This window comes from Cnephaeus nilssonii, assembly GCF_951640355.1.
Source record: "Cnephaeus nilssonii genome assembly, chromosome: 14".
In the NCBI taxonomy this organism is placed as follows: Eukaryota; Metazoa; Chordata; class Mammalia; order Chiroptera; family Vespertilionidae; genus Cnephaeus; species Cnephaeus nilssonii.
This window is the reverse complement of record NC_137085.1, coordinates 26,879,324-26,900,433: the sequence shown is the minus strand read 5'-3', so window position 1 is coordinate 26,900,433 and position 21,110 is coordinate 26,879,324. Positions and strand designations below refer to the sequence as shown.

The following is a 21,110-nucleotide window of genomic DNA, read 5'->3' as shown; positions in this document are numbered from 1 at the left end:
ATTGTTGTTGCTGCTCTTCACAGTGCATACCACCACTGGAGATGTTAACTTTGACTACCTGGTCCTGTCTCTGTCTGCCAGGCTTCTCCACCTAAATTCACCATTTTTCCCTTTGTAATTGATTTTTTGGAGTAAATATTCTGAGATTATACTCATCCTGTTCATCAAACCTCCACATCACCCTATTCTTCACCAAACCTCTACTGGCAACTCTTTGCCTACCACCTTTATGATGATTGCTAAGTGATGTTTCTTTTTCCATTGTTCCTTCTTTTATTAGTTGGCATTGTACTGGGAGGGTGCTGGAGATTGTGACTTTCCAAATAAGTTGGATGTTAATGAGGAATGGGACTGATGAATGATATTTCTGAAGTTCTTATTTGTATTGTAGGTTGTCTTACCATCAGCGTGTATTAGATATTGTTCCTCCTACCTTCTCAGCTCTATGTCCTGCAAACCCAACCTGCATTTACAAATATGGAGATGAAAGTAGCAGTAAGTAATAAAATAAATTCCTGTCTTTAAGAAGTAACAATGCAAGTATTCTTTGACATCAGTTATTTAAGGAGGAAAAAGTCAACTCTTTCTTGGATTTATATTTTCTCTATTTGAAAGGTGATCTGTTACTAGCCACTGTTGTTTTATTTGCCTTTTTTTTTTTTTTTAATCCTCATCCGAGGATATTATTCCCATTGACTTCTAGAGAGATGGGGGAGAGGGGGGAGAGAGAGAGAGAGAGAGAGAGAGAGAGAACATTGATGTGAGCGAGACAGTGAGAGACACATTGATCGGTTGCCTCCCACACGTGCCTGCACTGGGGCTGGGGAACCTGCAACTGAGGTACATTCCCTTGACTGGGAATTGGACCTGTGACCCTTAGGTCCACAGGCCCGTGTTCTAACCACTGAGCAAAGCCGGGTGGAGCTGCTCTGTCATCATTTTGAAGATTCATTGTGATACACTTAGTTATTACTGGCTTGTAACTTTTTTCTTTTAACACTGGTTATTATGTTATAGTCATGACATTATGTTAAATATTGCTAAGCACAGCAAGGTGAATTTATAGCCAGAACTTATTAAAATGGAGATGTATATTTGTCATTGTGATGGAAATAACTTGATCATCTGATACCAATTCGGGTGTGGGAGCACACTATATATACATACACTATATTTTGACCAGTGAGATTGCATTATAAGCCAGAGGGATTATAATTTGATATGCCATTTTGTACTTCACAGTTAATGAAGGTAAGGTGTCCAATAGTCATCACTGGTAGAGAGTTAGGTGTGAGGTTTTTCAAAGTTAGTCTTTTCACTTGGCATTAAACACAGCTCCTCCATGAGTCTTCCATATCATGTTGCGTAGATTCTTTGTATTTTAAAACTTGCTCCTCTCTCTTGCCCTCATACTGCACTCTTAATTCTCCACCTACACCTCAGACTACACCTGTTATCCATGAAATAAACCCCCATGGCTAAATATATTTCCTTAATCCTTAAAACAACTCTGAGAAATAGGTATGTTTATGATATCCATTTTACAATGAGGAAAATGCTTCAGAGAGGCAAAGCCAGAGTGAGATTGCTTCTGAGTGTTAGAGCTCAGATCCAAGTCCAGGTTTACTGACTGAGCAGCCATGCTCTTAACCACAGTGCTTTCCTGGAAGAGCAAAGCCTGATGCAGCACCTGGAAGTGCTGAGTTTTGAGTTCTGCCTTGTACTGGTTCAGAATTGTAAGACAGTCTTTGATATCCAGGACTTTGTTAGGCTTCTTTTTCCCCATAAACAACTCAGCCTAACATTTAAGGCCCTGCTAACAGTTTCTGCTTTTTTATTTGTCAGTTCTTCCCAATGGAACTCTACTCCAGCCAGTCCCACTTCCTTTTTTTTTTTCTTCCATCCTTCTGGTTGTTGGCTTTGCCTTTGTACTATTGGCCCAGGCTGGAAAGCCCTGTCTATCTTTGGACCCTGTTCCCTTTCTAGTATCTTCATGACTGTAAATACTTTTAACCTTCAGCAAGCCAGTTTTGTGTTGCTTTGTGGCTGCTTCCTTTGTGAATATCTTGGTTCCCCAGCTAAAATACAAACACCTCGGTTCCAGGGATTCTTTTTTCTGTCACTTATTTTCTCTCCAAGTTTCAAGGAAAAGCACAAAGTACATGTGACCTATTGTAATTTACTTTACTCATTCCAAGTGCCTATTAACTCATATTCTATGTCAGAACTTCCTTTTTAATTGTTACCTTTGTCTACCTTACATTAAAAGTGTATTGCTCTGGTGATGTCTTACAGCATACACTAGAACAAATTTCATACAATAAGGACTTGATAGATATTAACCAGTAGTAAACACAGCACATGAACATCTGGCTTGTGTATGGACTCAGAAGAAGAAAAAACTTTAAGTTGGCAGCCTTCACCTTGTTCAAACCCAAACTCAGTTTGCTCTATCTCAGGAAAAGAGAAGTGGCAAAAATGAAAGAGGAATACATTGATTCTCAGCTTTTCAGCTTACAGAAGCCTAGGGACTTGAGGATATCAAAGAACTATTTAACTGTATTCACAGTTTCCTTCATTCTCATCCCTGAAGATCAACACCCCTTGTACTGTTAATTTCAGTTAGCTAAGTGTTTTTAAGGAAGTGTTGAGGTGAGAATTATGCCTTATTTTAGGTAAAAAGCCTTGACTTATTAAATGTAACTTTCATATGTGTTATCTTTGTACAGATTAAATATTGATCTTGGGATAAAGACTATTCTATTTTGAAAAAAAAAAAACTATTTTTAGTTTCTCAGTTAATTTAACTATTTGCAAGAATAATCTTCAAACCTGATCTATACCCTCCCTCCCTCCCTCCCCGCCCCCTTCCACCCCCCCATTCTGTGCTTAGATTCTCTTCCTGGACATTCGGTTGCCCTCTGTTTAGCTGTTGCCTTTAAAAGTAAAGCAACCAGTGATGAAATCTTCAGCATTCTGAAAGATGTACCAAATCCGAACCAGGATGATGATGACGGTAAGGGAATTAAATATTTCTTGAGTGGACTATGTATAGGCCAGGTTAGAGCATAAACATAACTCTGGCAACACAAGCTCCTTTTAAATCTCATTAGATGCTCATAAATCACTGTATTCCTTTGAAGTCTGTTCAGCCTGTCAGTTGTACCTAGTACCTAGGAATTTTCTCCCTTGTATAAAGAGATTCTAACATCCTTATGAAATAGCTTGGATTATGTATATAATCTAAATGCAAAGCACAATATACTGCTTTCATTGAAAGATTTTTAGGCATTCCCTGCTTTCACTTTAGAAAGGTTCAGGAAGATTTGGTGTATTACAAAGTTGGATATTTTCTCCAAATTAAACTGTTATAATAATAATGTTTAATACTGACTATGTATCATGTAATTCCGGTGAAAGTCCTTAAGTATTTGGAGGGGAAGAATAGGAAAGTTGGCAAAATAATTTCTTAGTGTCCTTGAATCAATAAATGGATAAGACAAGTGTTGAGAGGGACTTGCCTTATCACATGTAAAACATATCTTGAAAACTACACAAACAAACGACACAGACAAATCAGTAAAACAGATGAAAATCTGTGACAACTAGGTAATCATTTCAGGAGAAAGAAATTTTGTTAGATCTATGAATAAGACGTGCATAGAAAAAGGGCTAATCAAAATAAAACATTAATGGTCTTTGGGTTATTTATTACTGGGATTTTGTTTGGATTTTTCTAAGACACTTAGGATTTTAGAAAAAATGTAATTAGAAAGCCTAAGTCAAAAGTATGATATTAAATTTAGACATTGTCAGACATCTCAGGACACAGACTAAAGTGCTTGAAGTTTACTGTATTTTTTTTATTTATATACTAAAGGCCCAATGCACAAAATTTGTGCCAGGGGCTCGGCCCTCGCAGCCCCGGCTTGTCCGGTAGGACAACCGGCTGTCCGATCTAATTAGCATATTATGCTTTTATTATTACAGAACTTACCTTGCTACCATATAGTGAGATAAGAACAAGGAAATCTATGTGGTATTTATAAAAGAAATGGATCACATAGAAGAATTAGGGAGGCAGCCAAAAAATGAATTACAATTATGCTTAGTTTTATGTCTTGAGTATTTGAGATCAGTGGTGATCTTTTATTTAGATGTGAGCATGCCATCTGTTGAGCATTCCAGGTGAGGGACCAAGGAATTGCTATACTTCTGTTGTTCTGTCTTACTATGGAATATTTTTCAGATGAAGGATTCAGCTTTAATCCATTGAAAATAGAGGTTTTTATGCAGACTCTGCTACATTTGGCAGCCAAATCATTCAGCCACTCCTTCAGTGCTCTTGCAAAGTAAGTGCAACAAGAACACACCCCCTTTCTTTAGGTTTTGAAGTTGGCTTGAATAACAGCAGTAATTTTTACCTAAAATTGCTGAATATGAAGATCTTAGTATTACAATATAACTTTATACAATGGGTTTTGATTTGTGGTAACTAAAATCCTTGTCCTATGGCTTCTATCATCTGTGTGTACAGTTTGCATATATACATGGAATGCTTTTTATATAGACCCTTTAGAGAAACCGGTGGAAAACTTGGGTCCTTAGGACAGTCATATCCTCCTATATAATAAAAGGCTAATATGCAAATCAACCAAATGGCAGAAGGACCTGTCGCTATGACGCACACTGACCACCAGGTGGCAGACGCTCAACGCAGGAGCTGCCCCCGGTGGTCAATGCACTCCCACAGGGAGAGCACCGCTCAGCCAGAAGCTGGCGAGCGCAGAGGCAGTGGCGGGAGCCTCTCCCACCTCCACAGCAGTGCTAAGGATGTCCAACTGCCAGCTTAGTCCCACTTCCCTCGGGCCTGCAGCCAGGGGAGACTACAACCCTGAGGGCTCCTTGACTGCAAGAGGGTGCAGACCCGGCTTAGGGACCCCTCTGAGTGCACGAATTTCGTGCACTGGGCCCCTAGTACTACAGTCAAGAAACTCCCACCCTGTCTGGACATCTTCCTAAAGGAACTTAAGCAGAAATGAGAGCCCACTGCATTTTTGGGAGCCACCCAAAATTTGGCATCTGAAGAAAGCTTTCTGACTCGTCAGACAGTCCAAAATTAGAACATACAGATGTTCCTCCGGCCAGAGAAACTGACCTCCTTGCCCCGTCTTAACCCTTTGCACTCGCTTGCTTTTTTCTCGAGCTGCTACCGATGCTAACCGTGTCGAGTCACACTCGACATCCTAAAGGTTAAACAGTATTACTTGCAGGGTTTCCACAGAAGGTGAGTCGCACAGAATACATCACCTGTGTTTGGAGATGATTCCTTAGACCTCACTTATTCTTAGACACACAGTAAACTCTGTAGTTCTGGGCTAACTGGTATATTGTAAATCTCTTAAGATTTTGTGACAAATTACATACAAACTGAATTTCTAATCATTCCTTTTCTGTATATCCTTAATGGTTAACATTTGGTTATTTCGCACTGTAAATTAATACTGAAAAGGCTTTGAAACATTAAAATGCTTAACGAATAAGTTTTTATGTGGTATTTTTTTTCTCCCGCTATCAAAAGGTTTCATGAAGTCTTCAAAACCCTAGCTGAAAGTGATGAAGGAAAGTTACATGTTCTAAGAGTTATGTTTGAGGTCTGGAGGAACCATCCACAGGTAAAAACTACTTAGACATGTTGAGGCTCTGATTGTATAGGGTATAAAAACAAGGCTATTTATTACCATCGTTTCAGTTTGTAAACATGATATTTGACTATAGAATGGTTTTAAAATCTATGTAATTTTTTTACTGCTGTGAATTAAAGATACTTGGTTGTGTGTTTTTTAAGAGCAAGTATTTTGATTTGGGACCATAATATCAACACATTTTTTTAAATATATTTTTATTGATTTCAGAGAGAAAGGGAGAGAGAGAAACATCAATAAGAATCATTGATCGGCTGCCTCCCACACACCCCCCACTGGGGATCGAGCCTGTGACCCAGGACCCTTCAGTCCATAGGCCGACAGTCTATCCACTGAGCCAAACCAGCCAGAGCTTGACACATTTTCAATAGTACGAATCTTATTGCTTAAAGATTCTACCAATAGGGTAGGAAGTAGTTATGCAGTCTATCCAGTTTCTGCAAACACACCAGATTTTTCAATATTAATATATTGTTTTTATGCCATGAGTTATACAGAGGCATTTAAATAAGTTTCAGGATATATTTAAGATTTTTATGATAAAACATTCCTATATTTTTGAAGGGTGAGAATGGTATTATCTAAATTTTTTTTAAGTTTATGTTACCATTCAGAGTTTTTCTTTTTTTTTTTGCTCAATCTTTACTGGTGTTATTGTATTTCTGCAATAAGTACCAGAGCTAAGGAGAAGGCAGAATAAGTCTTAACGACCATTCTATTTTACTTTTCTAGCAGTGGGATTATTTTGGCCTACATATAAGTGCGATTTACCCTAAGAATTCTTCTCTCGTCGTAGATGATTGCTGTACTAGTAGACAAGATGATTCGTACACAGATTGTTGACTGTGCTGCAGTAGCAAATTGGATCTTCTCTTCAGAACTATCTCGTGACTTTATTAGGTAATATGAATTATTTTACAAAGTTCTTCTCTAAAAATTGGTTTTTGTGTGTTCTTACACGTGAGCTCCAAATTTTGATCCAAACCAGGTTGATATTAACATATACTAATGGTCAGACACCTGGGCAGTGGAAATACAGCCAGTCAAGTTGCAGTGTCGCTTAGGGACACACATGTAAGTTGAATCAGGTCTCAACCAGTCAAGTAGAAATGCTGATAAGGATCTAGATTATTAGGAGAGAAGATCAGGCTGTGTGTCAGGGTCTCGGCTAGACTATGGAACACGGAAAAGAATTCCAGCTCCATTGGGGACCTAAAATGCACACTAGGAACTGGGAGAATAGTCACAGATTAAATATACATTTTTAGAGAGAGATTTGAGGGAAGCCTGGTGGACACCCAGATGCCTGTGAGGGAGAGAGGTCTCACCTCAGTCATAAAAATCCTGGATTTAATGCAGAAGATTCATTCTACACCCATTTCCCCTTAAAGGAAAGAGACTTTTCATTAAGTTTGGTTCTTATTCATGAAGTTGAGTCCCCAGTCTTTATAATTGATCAGGACTCAGACAACAGAAATTAACACAAAACAGGGAACAAAGAAAAATTACTTGCAAAGACATAAAAATTTAAACACTAAGCATTTATCCTTTTCGTTGTGTCCGTTATTGGCAGAAGACACTTGTCTGAAATAAACTGAGTCCTTAGAGTGATAGGATGTGATCTAAGGTTATCATACTGGCTAAGTTGGCATTCATAAATCAAAACAACAGACTTCCAAACTCTCAGAAAAGTGACCACCCAAGTAAGTGTTAGCCATTATCCTGAGTGATTTACATTTGCAGCTCATTTACAACACCACTGCAGAACGGGTTACATGATCCTCTATATTTTACAAAGTAGAAAGTGCTTACGTAGCTTGCCCAAAGTTGCATAGCTAAGTGCAGAGCTGGAATTCAAACACATGCATTCTTGAATGAATACATTGTTCAAGAGCTCTGTCCAAGCTCAGCTATTTCTGCAAAGTTCTCTCTGACCACCCTTTCTAGAGTTAAAGTACTCTGCTTTTTTTATCCTGTCTGCTAACATTCTAAACAGATAGAAAGACAATTTTCCACTTAAAACTGTCATCCAAGTCAGAATTTGTACAAGGAAGTACTACTCTTCTATGCTATGTCTTGGGGTTAGGAGACCTACTTTATAGACAGAAAAGTAGTTAAGAAGTCACTTAAAAGCGCCTACAAGGTGATTCTGGTACTTTAGCAATTTGCTGATAAGGTAGCTGACATACAAATATTTATCTTATTCTTAAAAGCCCAGCAGTTTACAGCTATTGTCAACTAATGAGTTTCTTAAATGTTCCAAGAGAATTGGCTGAGTGTGTGCTAAATAGTATAAAGCATGTAAAATGAGCCTCAGATTAGGTCTTCAAGAAAATTCCAATATTTAGTGTTTAAATAAGAGAGAACATGTAATTTTGTTCATGTTTTTTCTGGCTTGCCATTTCATTTCAATGAATATGCACACATTTCTTCAATGTGTGTATCGCGTAGGCCAGTGGTCAGCAAACTCATTAGTCAACAGAGTCAAATATCAACAGTACAACGATTGAAATTTCTTTGGAGAGCCAAATTTTTTAAACTTAAACTTCTTCAAACGCCACTTCTTCAAAATAGACTTGCCCAGGCCGTGGTGTTTTGTGGAAGAGCCACACTCAAGGGGCCAAAGAGCCGCATGTGGCTCGCCAGCCGCAGTTTGCCGACCACGGTCTTAGGCGATGTAAATAAGAAAAATGACCAAGAACCCAGTATTGCCTTCAGGAAGCTCACCTGAGTCTAATGGGTAGTGATAGATGCTTAAATGTTAATGGGGACAATATGATTAATTCTGCCTAAAGAGTGGAAGGCTATACCAGACCTTAAGCATGAGTAGGTTATAAAAGTTGAGAGGTCTTATTTTCTGTAAACATTGGTTAGCATACAGTAACCAAATATCATTTTACTTTAAGATTGTTTGTTTGGGAAATCCTGCACTCTACAATTCGTAAGATGAACAAACACGTTCTGAAGATACAGAAAGAGCTAGATGAAGCTAAAGAAAAACTCGCAAGACAGCACAAACGGGTAAGTCTTATTTCTACTCATAAAAGGTCAAGGTACACCAGAAACTCTTTGAAAATATTCAAAATTCATTACCTTGAATGGGAACTTATTTTTTCTGAGGCCAAATTTATATGTAGCTGTTTGTAGAAGTGAAGGAAGAAGAAGCACGTGGGGGTTTGTTGCTCTCGGCTGCATGGTGAGCCTGTTTAGGAAGCCACAACCCTTACTTTTCCAGTTGAACATCTCTGGATGGAGGAGAGTGAAAGAAAACACTTGTACTAGTATTTCTCTACGTTTCTGCTGCAACAGGAGGCGGCAGTTATCGATGTTTACCACTCCACCTGTACTGTGAGGGTGAGGCAGTCATTTCCAAGTTTAGAAAATGTTTCTCATTAATAAGAAATTGAGTACTTTGCCACTTTGGAGGGAAGGGGTGAGCTGGCTGTATTTTCTAGAGTTATATACACATTTACCAGAGTAGAAGGTGAGAGCAAGTTTAATGATCTATACGAACCTATAGCAGACTCAAATGCTTCTAGTTTCCATATAGACACACATGTACGTATGTATGTAATGTATGAATTTAAACATACGCTCATGGACCTAAAATACTGTAAGGTAAATGGTGTCATCCCCATTTTATACATGTATAAATTGAGGCTGAGAGAAGTTAAATAACTTGGTTAAGATTACATGGCTTATGAGTGACAGAGGTAGGATCTGATCCAAGTCGGTCAAACTCCAGAAACTTTCCCTCATGCCACACCATTCTCTGTGAATATGATGTCCAATACGGTAACAGCTACAATTTAAAATTCAGTTCCTTAGTCACACTAACCATATTTCAAGTGCTCAGTAGTCACATGTCTAGTGTGATAAATAAGCAGCACAGATATATCTAACTTTTCTCTCATTGCAGAACGGTATACTGGGCAGTGGTACTCTAGAACTTTGCCTTAGTGTATTGTTAGGAAAAGACAAACATGTGCCCAGTTGCCTAGGCAGACCCCAAAGCAGGTGGTGTGTTAGAGATAAAAGCAGAGTGAAGAGGTTCTGATCGTTTTGTTTGGGGAATAGAGGAGGCTCTCATAGATGGGCCTTACCAATAGAGTGTTACCTAGAAAGAAATGGGCTTTCCAAATGTGGTGCTGCCTACCTTCTTGCTAAAAGGATCTTGGAATGTAACACACCTGGAGTCAGTTCCTGTCTCTGCCACTTGGCGGCTGTGACACTGGGAAAGTCATATAACATCTGAGCCTATTCTCTTAATCTGTAAAATCATGACTTCTGCCTTTAAAAACAACAAAAATAACCTTGGTGAATACTCTTAAGTTCTTCAGTGTGAGTTAGAAGGCAACTGTTAAAGCTTAACAGAGTTATATTGAGCCCATCATTGCCAGCAGAGTCTTAAACAGTCTGCTGTGAATTGCGTGTCGGACAGCCATTCGTCAGCTATTACAAGGATGAGCCTCTTTGAGCTATGTAAGGGCTTGCCCAGTTTTTCTATGTCCCATTAGAGCAGGCGTCCTCAAACTACGGCCCGTGGGCCACATGCGGGTGTTTTTGCTGTTTTGTTTTTTTACTTCAAAGTAAGATATGTGCAGTGTGCATAGGAATTTGCTCATAGTTTTTTTTTTAGACTATAGTCCGGCCCTCAAACGGTCTGAGGGACAGTGAACTGGCCCCCTGTTTTAAAAGTTTGAGGACCCCTGCATTAGAGGATGAAAGATTAGCAAGCTACCCTTCTGTTATTGCTTAAATGGGCAGGTAGAGATTTATTAATGATTGGAAAGCACTGTCGGTTTTTTCATTGGTCATCTACTTTGTTGAATAAATAGCCGAGTTATAAGAATGCATTATCTGTCCTTATTATTTGGAGCTTCTATTTTTACAAACTCACTAAAGTAATTTATAACCTCAAAAGTCAATACTCACGGTGCTTTCCTGGTCATGGCAGACATATGCAGAGCGGTGGACATTTTGAGTTGCCCAGTGGGCTTGTTCCCAGCTGAGATGGAACAACGCAATTCTGCCTTGTTTCAGTGCTCCTATTTAAGTGTCCTTTCGATGGTGTTTAGTGCCACGTTATTTGTACTTTTTGTTTTCATTCTGTGCTGGCGTTTTGGTTATTTCACTTTTAAAATGGTCCTGAAGCATGAGACTGAAGGGCTGTCTAGCGTTCCTAAGTACAAGAAGGCCATGATTTGCCTGATGGGGAAAATACATAGGTTAGCTTTGTCCAGGCATGACTTACAGTGCTGTTGGTTATGAATCCAATGTTCATGAATCCATTAATATACACCCAGAAAAAGGAAGAGGAAATTCACCAATCTGTACATGAGGATGCTCCATCAAAAAGTAATATCTGTAGTGTGTGGGAAAAGCTATGGGAAAATAGCTAAATCTATGCACTTATGAGATGATGACTTGTTATTAAAACCTCTCCTCTATAAAAATCAATGGAAAAAATATCCTCAGGTGTAGATTAATGCGGGGGGGTGGGGAGGGGGAGACAGCATTCTTGAGAGATTGAAAGCCAAAGAAATTTAGTCATATTACTAAGGGTCAGGAAAATGTTAAGTCCTTCTCAGCTAGTGTTCCAATACTATAGCCTGGCCAGCATGGCTCAGAGGTCAACCTATGAACCAGAAGGTCATGGCTCGATTCCCAGCATGGGGCATGTAGCAGGCAGCTGATCAATGATTCTCTCCTTTCCTCTCTGAAATCATAAAATATATTGTATATAATTATTTGTAAGATTTATGTATTTTTGTTGTTAATCCTCACCTACCACTACTTTTTTTTCATTGGTTTTAGAGAGAGGGGAAAGGGGAGAGAGACCCATTGATTGGTTGCCTCCCACACGTACCCCAACTGGGGCCGGGAATCAAGTCCACAGGCCGACGCTATAACCATTGCACAAACTGGCTAGGGCAAGATTGAGATGTAACCCTCTATTTCCCCTAAGAGCAATGGTTCAGTAATAACTAATTCTGGACTCACAGCTACTTCAGAAAGCATAGCTATGATGAATAACAGGAATCAAGTATATTTTCCAGGAGCTCACAGTTGTTTTCATTTTGACTGGAGGAAAAATATATGCTACACATTTCCTCCCTGATTGGACTATCTTGTAAAAGGCATAACTCACTTCTGTCTAATAGCAAACACTCCCACTGCTATTATTCAAGATAAGTGCCACTGAATTTTTCTGACCCTTGGATGTCTGTGTGTGTGTTGGGGTGGTACTCTTCCCTATAGAATACAAATCTTCAGCCCAGCCAGTGTGGCTCAGTGGTTGAGCATCGACCTATGAATGAAGAAGTCACCAGTTTGATTTCTATCAGGACACATACCCAGTTTACGGGCTCAATCTCTGGTGGGAGGCAGCCATCGATGTTTCTATCCCTCTAAAAAAATCAATACAAACATACTTTAAAAAATGAATACAAGTCTTCAAATAGTATTTGACCAGACAGAATAAAGTTATTTCCCTCACTTGATGGGATTTAATACAGTAGCATTCTAAATGGCATTTTCCTTTGCATTCTGTAGAGAAGTGATGATGATGACAGAAGCAGTGACAGGAAAGATGGGGCTCTTGAAGAGCAAATAGAAAGACTGCAGGAAAAAGTGGAATCTGCTCAGAGTGAACAAAAGAACCTCTTCCTTGTCATATTTCAGGTATTTTGGCTTGGACATTGATGTAAAAAGAAAAATATATTTCTTTAGTTTAAAAAATGTCATTTGTAGTTATTAAAGTTAAAAGTACAAAGGAAATAAAAGCTGAGCACTTGGGGTTAACCATGTATCTCTCCAAATTGTGTTGTTGACTCAGCATTCTTGCATGAGCATTTTTCCAGGCTTTAAAAAACTGAGAATGTTTATGTTAAATACTTCTCTCATTATTCCCAATTACTGATCATTTAATGACTGTTTTCCTTCTTGATGAACATTTTTGTACATAGATTCCTCTGTAACGTTTCTGATTATGTCCTAAGTAATCTAGACATTAAAGGTCCTTACCTATTGCCAAAGAGGATGTACTAACTCACATTATTACTGGTGTGTCTTTGTAGACAGTATTTGTTGAATTATGAAAGTTACATATCATAAAGACAGCAGAACAGATAGCATCTTTATGGTCTCTTGGTCAAAAGTATGATTGTTTCTGAAGAATTCATTCACTCTCTTTAATACCTCTAACTCTGTACCCCCTTTTCCAGCGCTTTATCATGATCTTGACTGAGCATTTAGTACGATGTGAGACGGACGGGACCAGCATATTAACACCATGGTATAAGAACTGTATAGAGAGGCTCCAGCAGATCTTCTTACAGGTTTGTGGGAAACTGATTAAAGGAAATAAAGGAAAAAAAGTTCTTTAAACCTCCAAATAAAAATCCTCTCTAGATTTAGTTATTGCCAATTAAAACAACCCCTAGTTCTTTTGGGATCTCTATTCAAGTTATATAGGTGCACATAGAAAAGATTATTAGATCACTGGGTAATTGTCTATTAATTTTTTTTCTTTTGTAAAGATTCCAAAACTTCTCTTCTTACATTTCAGAACCATGGTTTTAAACAGTAGCAATTGTGCTACTCCTATTTAAAAAAATCTTTGTAGGTCAATCTCTGGGCTACTTTTATTAAAGTTATACTTGTTTTGTCCTCATTAGAGGAGAGAGACCCAGCTTAACCTAGTCTAATAGTGATAGCAGCAGGCATTGCCATAGAAGCTGGTCAGAACTGCATTTTTTAAGTTATTGAACATCCTCATTTCCCTCTACAAATGTTGGGGCTTTTCAGGGGCCCGTTATTTCCATTTTTTCACAACGTGGGTGGGCTGCTGAGGGGAATATTCTGCAAGATTGCTTATGTGCTCTTTTTCTGACCTAAACACCCCTTTTGTGTCCACAGCATCACCAAATAATCCAGCAGTACATGGTGACCCTGGAGAACCTGCTCTTCACTGCTGAATTAGACCCGCATATCCTGGCTGTGTTCCAGCAGTTCTGTGCCCTACAGGCCTAAGGGTCCTTTTCCCCTTCATGTCAAGATTTTTTTTAAAGTCTCATTTGTCTTATTTCAGGTGGTTTGAATGCTTGCTTTCTTGTAGCTCCTTTCACTTTCTAAAGGAAACAGAGGGAAGACAGTGAAGAATATGGCAGTGGTTACCTGTAATTACCCCTAAAAAGCAAATACTCCCTAATGACATGTGGCGATCGATGACCATAGGATGTATTATTATATATGTAACAGATACAACTTTTCTGATTGACATTTTTTCTCCTTAAGGCACAAAAGATAACTGATTTGAGGTATGTGAACCCTAGAGGTCAAGCTTACAAAGTAGTATATAGAAACAATGGGTTTATTACCAAGTAGCATAGCTTTTCACAGCTTATGGATAACCTAACATGGCTCAAATAAAACTAAAAATACGTTTTTTACATTTTGGTATTTCATGATTTATCATCTCAGTCTATTTTAAAATTAGTGATTTCTTACTGAAGGTGTACTTACCTCCATTTGAAATTTTCCCTTTAAAATAGTTGTATTTAAAAAGTGTTATTTACAGTAGCAGTTCCTAAATCTTTCTGAACATAAATCACCTGGCAACCTTCAGTTATTTTTTAAATTAATCACAACTTCGGGGGAGGGGGGGTGCAACACATACCATCTATAGTTTTTAAGGCTTCGGTGTGATTCCAATGTGCAGACAAGTTTGGGAGCCATTATCTTAGAGGCTCTGGTCATTTCCTCCAGAAGTAGCTAAATTGGCTAAAACTCTATACTTGGGATTTTGTTTCTATAGAACCTGGTCCAAATAATAATTTCTGAGCCTGTTTCCTATATGGTGTTGAGACTTAACTAGGATAATGAGACTGCACTGTAAAATACAAGTTTAAGGTATTATCTAACATTTCATATTTCTAGCATTTTTAGACTTTTTCATTAAACTTTAAAAAAAATTTACCAATAAAACCCCACAACTGGCCCTAGCTGGTTTGGCTCAGTAGATAGAGCGTTGGCCGGGGACTGAAGGGTCCCAGGTTCAATTCCAGCCAAGGGCACATGCCCAGGTTGCGGGCTCAATCCCCATTAGGGGGCATGCAGGAGGCAGCTGATCATTGATGTTTCAATCTCTCTCACTCCCCCTCTCTGAAATCTATTAAAAAAACCAACCACACAAATGGTAGTATTTTTGAGCATTTGTGCAACATAGAATCATAAGTTTACAATGCATTAAGCATTCTCATTAACATATCTCTTTGGTTTACCATACATTTAGTGACTATAAAATATAGTCTACTCAGATGCCATTTACCATCTTTTGTCAAAGTGAACATATACTTTTGTTTTCCCTGATTCTAAATTTCCCAGGAATTACTCAGGAAGCAGTTTCTATGAAGATAAGTTTGTTTGCTTTTACTAGAAAAGTATTTTTTAAGTGAACTTGCCAACCTAACCAGAGCAGACCTGGCTGTCATTAGTATCTGGATACCAGGATTGTCTTAAAATGATGAATGCAAACAGTGACTAGAATTAGATCTCAGCTAGACAAATCTATAACTATTGGTCTTGATGACAATATGTGCTCATTAACGAGTGGCTGTTATGTTCCACGTTCTACAGATTCACCATATTCAATCCTCATAAGTTTAAGAGATGTGTTATTATGCCCAGATAAAAACAGCCCATGGAGTAACTTACCCAAGGTCCACAGCTAGTAAGTGAAATCTGAACCTAAATCCATGTGGCTCAAGGGCTCCTTATCTCCCAACGCAGTAATGTTGTCAGCAGCCTGAACTCCTAGTTAGCATCAAGCTGGAAGCTTTGTTTTTTTTTGTCCTAGGAAGGTCTTCTGCCCGTTCAGAATCAATTTTTATTGAGCTGTAACATTTAGCATGGCATATTAAAAAAAAAACAACACAAAAAATATATTTAACATTTCTGTATTGAGTACTTATAAAAAGAATAATGAGTAATTATAGTCAACCCTCTTTGGGTTTAACTTTTGTTTTGACTTTTGCCTTTGTCAGGTTTTTGGTTATTTCCTTTCCAAGTGCTAAATAAGCAGAGAAGCAAGCTGTCTTCCCTCCCAGGATAAAATTAGAATATCTGTAAGGCACTTAGCATAATGGTTTCCTGGCACATAAGTGCTCAGTAAATGTTAGCAAGGTATGATAAACTTACTGTAGTTACCTTCCTTGCTATTTTTCCATTTTAATCCAGATTTGAACAGAGCTATCTAGCGACTAATATTAGTGCCTATAGTAAACCCTACAAATAGAGAAAACATGGTCAGACCCTACAACTCATTCTTTATTCCTGTTATTAACCAGGACTTGTCCCAGTAGTAGCTCCTTTCCCCCTGACTTGGCAGGGTTTACCACCATCCCTGTTGTTTCTTGGAATAAGAACCCAGTGCAGCCAGCTTTTGCCTTGACTAAAACTCATCCTCCTACCCCAATCTAAGGTTTGCCTTGGTTTCTTATTTCTCAACTTTAGCTCTCACCTAACACTTTTAAACCTACTGTACCACTAAGCTCCCATCCCTGTTCCAGAAAAAAACTATCAGACCCAATATTTAGCCCACAACCAGACTTGCTAGACCTGAACTGACACTTGCTCTTAAGCTATAACATACACACTTAGTACTGAAGCATTATTTACACAACTATTTCACCTATCAAGGCATTTTTTGTGTGTGTGAATTTTGAATAAGACCTGTGTAAGTTTCTTGTATCTAAACCTAAAACTGTGTGAAACATATCATTTAAAAATCACATTTTCTCATACGTCAATTCATGGCCACATATAGTACAAATCTTCCGGTACATGTCATCTTCTAGGTTTTCTTCTGGTCCATACTCATGTTGGTGAGCAACCATTTCCCTTTTCCATACACTGCTTCTTACTGCTCGCCGTAATTCTAAAGGGAGAAGAGGGGGAAAAACAGGTTTTGTGTGTGTGTTTAATATATTTTTATTGATTTCAGAGAGGAAGGGAGAGGGAGAGATAGAAATATCAATAAGAGAGAATCATTGATTGGCTGCCTCCTGTATGCCCCACACTGGGGATCAAGCCCACAGTCCTCATGTGCCCTGACCGGGAATCAAACCATGACCTCCTGATTCATAGGTCAACACCACCACTGAGCAAAATGCCAGTTTTTCAGTAGTGCTATTCAGCTGAAATCTATCAGGTGTGTAGGTATGTATGGTGTGCCTTAACTTTAACAAATCAAAATTGATTATACAAACTTACCTCACAAGGTTGACCTGTCAAATCATTCATGCCATTGGAGTAGTATGAAATAGATTCAGAAATGGAGTGTGTGGGTGGACTATGGGAGACAGGATGCTACAGCAGCCAAGGGGAGTCTGTCTCTTCCTCTTCCCACTTTGAAATTAACAAGCTAATAACTTCAGTTTCTAGTTTAATGAACAAAAAGCAACAGTAATTGCTTACTTTTTTTCTATTCTAACCAATGATCCATCAAGCCCAGCACTAACAGAAGCACAACCTAAGGGAGAGTATGGTAGTTATCTTTTATGTCAACCATAAAGATCAACATGCACCAAGTAATCACACATTTTCTTTGCTCCATTTTAGATCTGTAATAAGCAATCAAAATGCTACCTGAGTATTCATATTTTCAGCCTTTATCAAATGAAACATATATAGAGCTATGTATCAGGCACTGCTCTATGCACTGTATAAAATACATTTAATCCTCCCAATCCTTTGAAATAAGTACAGCTATCATCCCAATTTTGTAGATGAGAAAACTAAGGCACAGAGAAGTTACATAATGTGTGTCATAGATCAAACAGCTAGCTGATGGCAGAGGCACAGTCTAGCTCAGGTCCATGTTCTTAACCACAGCTGTGCTGCCTTTTCATACCTCCCGTATGAAAAGCACTTGATCTGAGACGATTTTTAAGCTTCAGCGTACACACCTTAAGATAGTTTATGTTCATCCAAAATCTAAGCTTGATTCCTATAATCTCATACTTCGAAGAACCCTAATTTTTCTAGACATCTGAAATGTCCTCTAGGCCTTTTATTATTTTTTTTTTTTATCTTAGGCCAGTTTATAAATAATTGAAATGATAAACTAACCAGAACTTCACAGCTGCTTCATGGTTTCACATGACAGGAAAATGTTTCCTGTTTGAGTACCAATACCTGCTTTTCAACGTTGTTCTGATGTAAGGTGTCCCGGCCACTTTTTCTTTACCGCCCCACAGAAAATCCCTCAAAATCTGACTGCATCCCAATCACTGCTAAGCTAACCTCTGCCTAAATTTGAGCATTATGTGAATTTAGGGGGAGAGAGAGAGAGAAGAGAAGTATTAACACTAAAAGAATACTTAACCAAAATCTAGCTTAGTAGCCATGATCGGTCATACCTTTAGTATTTACTAGACATTTCTAGGAAAATATGGTAGAAAATAAGGAAGTACTAAAAAAACTGCTGTTTGTCATTTTCTTGCCCTTCTTTTCCTTCCTGAAACAATCCAGTCCTAAAACCATTATTAAGTGGAGCAAGTAAAGCAGGCATCCATGGTAGGGTGGGGCAGCCCAAGAAAGGTAAGGAGGATCTCCCTACAGAGGAGGCAGCAACAGTGATGGGACATCACTTTACACACAGGGATATTAATCAGCTAACTATAGTAAGGATAATGGGAATCAGATTTCTCACTGTCAGGAAAATAGAATGGACCCTAAATTTTATTGAATGGGGTTTATCAGTGTGAACTCAAGGTTTTAATTTTTATATATGTGTGTATATGGACAAACATAAAAATATAATAAATATTCATGTGTTTTATGTAGAAAGCAGAAAGGACTCCTCAGCAAATGATGAAGACATGTCAAAAGGACTCAGCTAGTCTGAAGGTACTCCTGCCCTGGCCAGGTGACTCGGTTGTAGTGCCATCCCATATATCAAAAGGTTGCTGGTTCAGATTCCTGGTCAGGACACATGGCTAAATTACTGGTTCAATTCCTGGTCAGGGCCCATATGGGAGGCAACCAATCAATGTTTTTCTCTCTTCCCCCCTCCTCTCTAAATTGATAAAAATATACCTTCAGGTGAGGATTAAAATTTGAGCACCAAAATAATTGACAGAAATGAACCTATTGTGAACTAACCCCTACCAGTAATAAACAAATGGGGGAAAGGATGCTGGTTAAATGCAGAGGGAGTGCTAAAGTTAGAAAATCTTTGCAATCATAATACTCAAGACTGGCTCATGGATAGTTGGTAAACTCTAGGGGGAAGTGTTAAGGACATTTGCAAGTCTTACCATTTTATTTCTTTGTTTGTTTATGCTCATCAAATCAAAAATAAATATTACCACCACCATGCCTCCAAGTGTGATGCCCCGAGAAAGACACATCATTTATGTGTTATCCCTGAAATGCGTAACCAGAATCTAACCTTCAGGGCAAATCAGAAAAGTCCCAAATGAAACACTTCAAAAATGACACTGTCATAAAGAATAAAGGCTGATGGAAATAGTGTAGAATAAAAAAATTTAGAAAGACATGGTACCTAAAGCCGATACCTAATGCTAGAACGAAAAATCATACAGGACTTTATTGGGTCAGCTAACAAAACTAGAATATGGATGACAGATTAGATAAAAATATCAATATTATACTTTGATTTTGTAAGAGGACATTCCTATTAAGTAATACGGTAGTATTTAAGAGTAAAGAGTGATGATGTATACAACCTACTCAAAGGGTACAGAAAAAACATATATAGAATGCAAATAATGAAGCAAATGACAAAGTTAAGAATAGGTAAACTGGGGTAAAGGATATATGGGTATCCTTTGTACTATTCTTACAATTTTATGTAAGTTTGAAATTATTTACAAATAAAAATAAAAGACAGGAGCTAGCTTGAAGGGCTTCCACTGGCCAAATTTGAGACAACAACATCAAAATAAATGATAGAAATATGGATTATAACACTGGTTTGAGAATAAGAATCCATGAATCCAAATGGTACTAAAAATGCTTTCCAAGAGAAGTCAAATAGCAATTATAGAAAGAATAACAAATAGAAAATTGCCATTTACTAGTACATGCACCCTAACAATAACTGACTCAGGAAAGAATCATTCCCATGTACTAAAACCACTGAGAGAAATTTAAGGAACAAGATGTTGACAAAGTGTCAAAAAGTCACCCTGCAGGGTAAAGGGTGGCTGAAGAAATCTGGCAGACGCTGCCTTAACCAAGCAATCAAACTGAGTAGCACTCTCTTAGAGAACAGAACTGGTATGTGTGCTGATATGATACACACATCACCTAGGAAGCGTTCCTACCAAAACCACGCCACCTGAATCTAATTATGAGGAAACAAACTGCGAATAAACCCAAATGGAGGGACATTCCGCACACCAGGTGGCCTGGACTCTTTAAGAGAGGGAGCCTCTTATCAGTTTATGTTACTTGTATTATGAAAGCCTCTCTAATAAAATGGTAATATGCAAATTAACCATCACTTTGCTACATAAGCCACGCCCACCAGCCAAGCCAAGCCCACCAGCCAATCAGGGCAAGTATGCAAATTAACCCCAATCCAAGATGGCTACAGCCACTGAGAGCAAGGTTTCCCAGGTAACAGAGCAAGCCAAGCTTTCCATAGCCGTTGCAGGCCTAAGCCTCCACTCAAGCTACAAAGTTTCAGTTATAGAAGGTAAACAAATTGAAACAAATGGCGGCAGAATGGAGCTTGAGAGAGCAGGCCAGGGTTGCCGCCGGCAACAGGGGAAGCAAAGCTTCCGCACACCCTGGCCGGGCCCACCCGCTTAAGGCTACAAAGTTTCAATTGTAGAAGGTGAATTAACTGCCACAGAAAATGGCTGCCGCCCCGGAGGGAGCAGCAGGCTTGGCTCCGCTCCAGGCTACAAAGTTTCAATTGTAGAAGGAAAATAAATCCCAGATACCAGGGCCTCTGCTTGGGTCGCCAGGGGGCGTGGCCGGCCTGCAAACCACCACAGGCCCCTCGCTCAGGCCGACCCACACCCCAAGGGAACCCCACCCTGATCCGGGACACCCTTCAGGGCAAACCAGCTGGCCCCCACCCGTGTACCAGGCCTCAATCCTATCTAATAAAAGAGTAATATACAGACTGATCATCACTGCAACACACAATATAGCTGCCCCCATGTGGTAAAAGATCCTTCCCTCATGTGGACACAAGATGGCCAGCAGGAGAGGGCAGTTAGGAGGCACCCGGCCTGCAAGGGAGGGCAGTTGGAGGTGATCAACCCTGCAGGGGAGGGCAGTAAGGGGTGACCAGGCCAGCAGAGGAGAGAAGCTGGGGGCAAACAGGCTGGCAGGGGAGCAGTTAAGCATCAACCAGGCTGGCAG

The 21,110-nt window shown here is 39.0% G+C and overlaps 2 protein-coding genes across 9 annotated transcripts in view; one reads left to right on the top strand and one right to left on the bottom strand.

Moving 5' to 3' along the window:
* Positions 1-14,158, top strand: part of NCBP1 (nuclear cap binding protein subunit 1) — a 42,974-nt gene extending 28,816 nt beyond the window's left edge. For both annotated transcript variants that reach the window (XM_079790557.1, XM_079790558.1), the window contains 9 exons: positions 392-495; positions 2,894-3,016; positions 4,250-4,352; positions 5,582-5,675; positions 6,502-6,605; positions 8,612-8,726; positions 12,261-12,389; positions 12,932-13,045; positions 13,626-14,158. In XM_079790557.1, coding sequence (XP_079646683.1) covers positions 392-495; positions 2,894-3,016; positions 4,250-4,352; positions 5,582-5,675; positions 6,502-6,605; positions 8,612-8,726; positions 12,261-12,389; positions 12,932-13,045; positions 13,626-13,739 — 1,000 coding nt within the window. In that variant the 3' untranslated portion in view covers positions 13,740-14,158. The remainder of the gene's footprint in view (positions 1-391; positions 496-2,893; positions 3,017-4,249; positions 4,353-5,581; positions 5,676-6,501; positions 6,606-8,611; positions 8,727-12,260; positions 12,390-12,931; positions 13,046-13,625) is intronic.
* Positions 8,733-21,110, bottom strand: part of XPA (XPA, DNA damage recognition and repair factor) — a 133,616-nt gene continuing 121,238 nt past the window's right edge. For 5 of the 7 annotated variants that reach the window (XR_013814516.1, XR_013814517.1, XR_013814518.1 and 2 more), the window contains 3 exons: positions 16,512-16,644; positions 15,423-15,602; positions 12,923-13,057 (listed from right to left, as the gene is read on the bottom strand). Coding sequence is in view for 1 of the 7 variants with exons in the window: in XM_079790567.1 (XP_079646693.1) it covers positions 16,496-16,644 (149 nt within the window). In the remaining 6 variants the exon portion in view is untranslated. Of the gene's footprint in view, positions 10,914-12,922; positions 13,058-15,422; positions 16,645-21,110 lie in introns of those variants that run through there. The other 2 variants (XR_013814519.1, XM_079790567.1) reach the window with 2 other exon arrangements.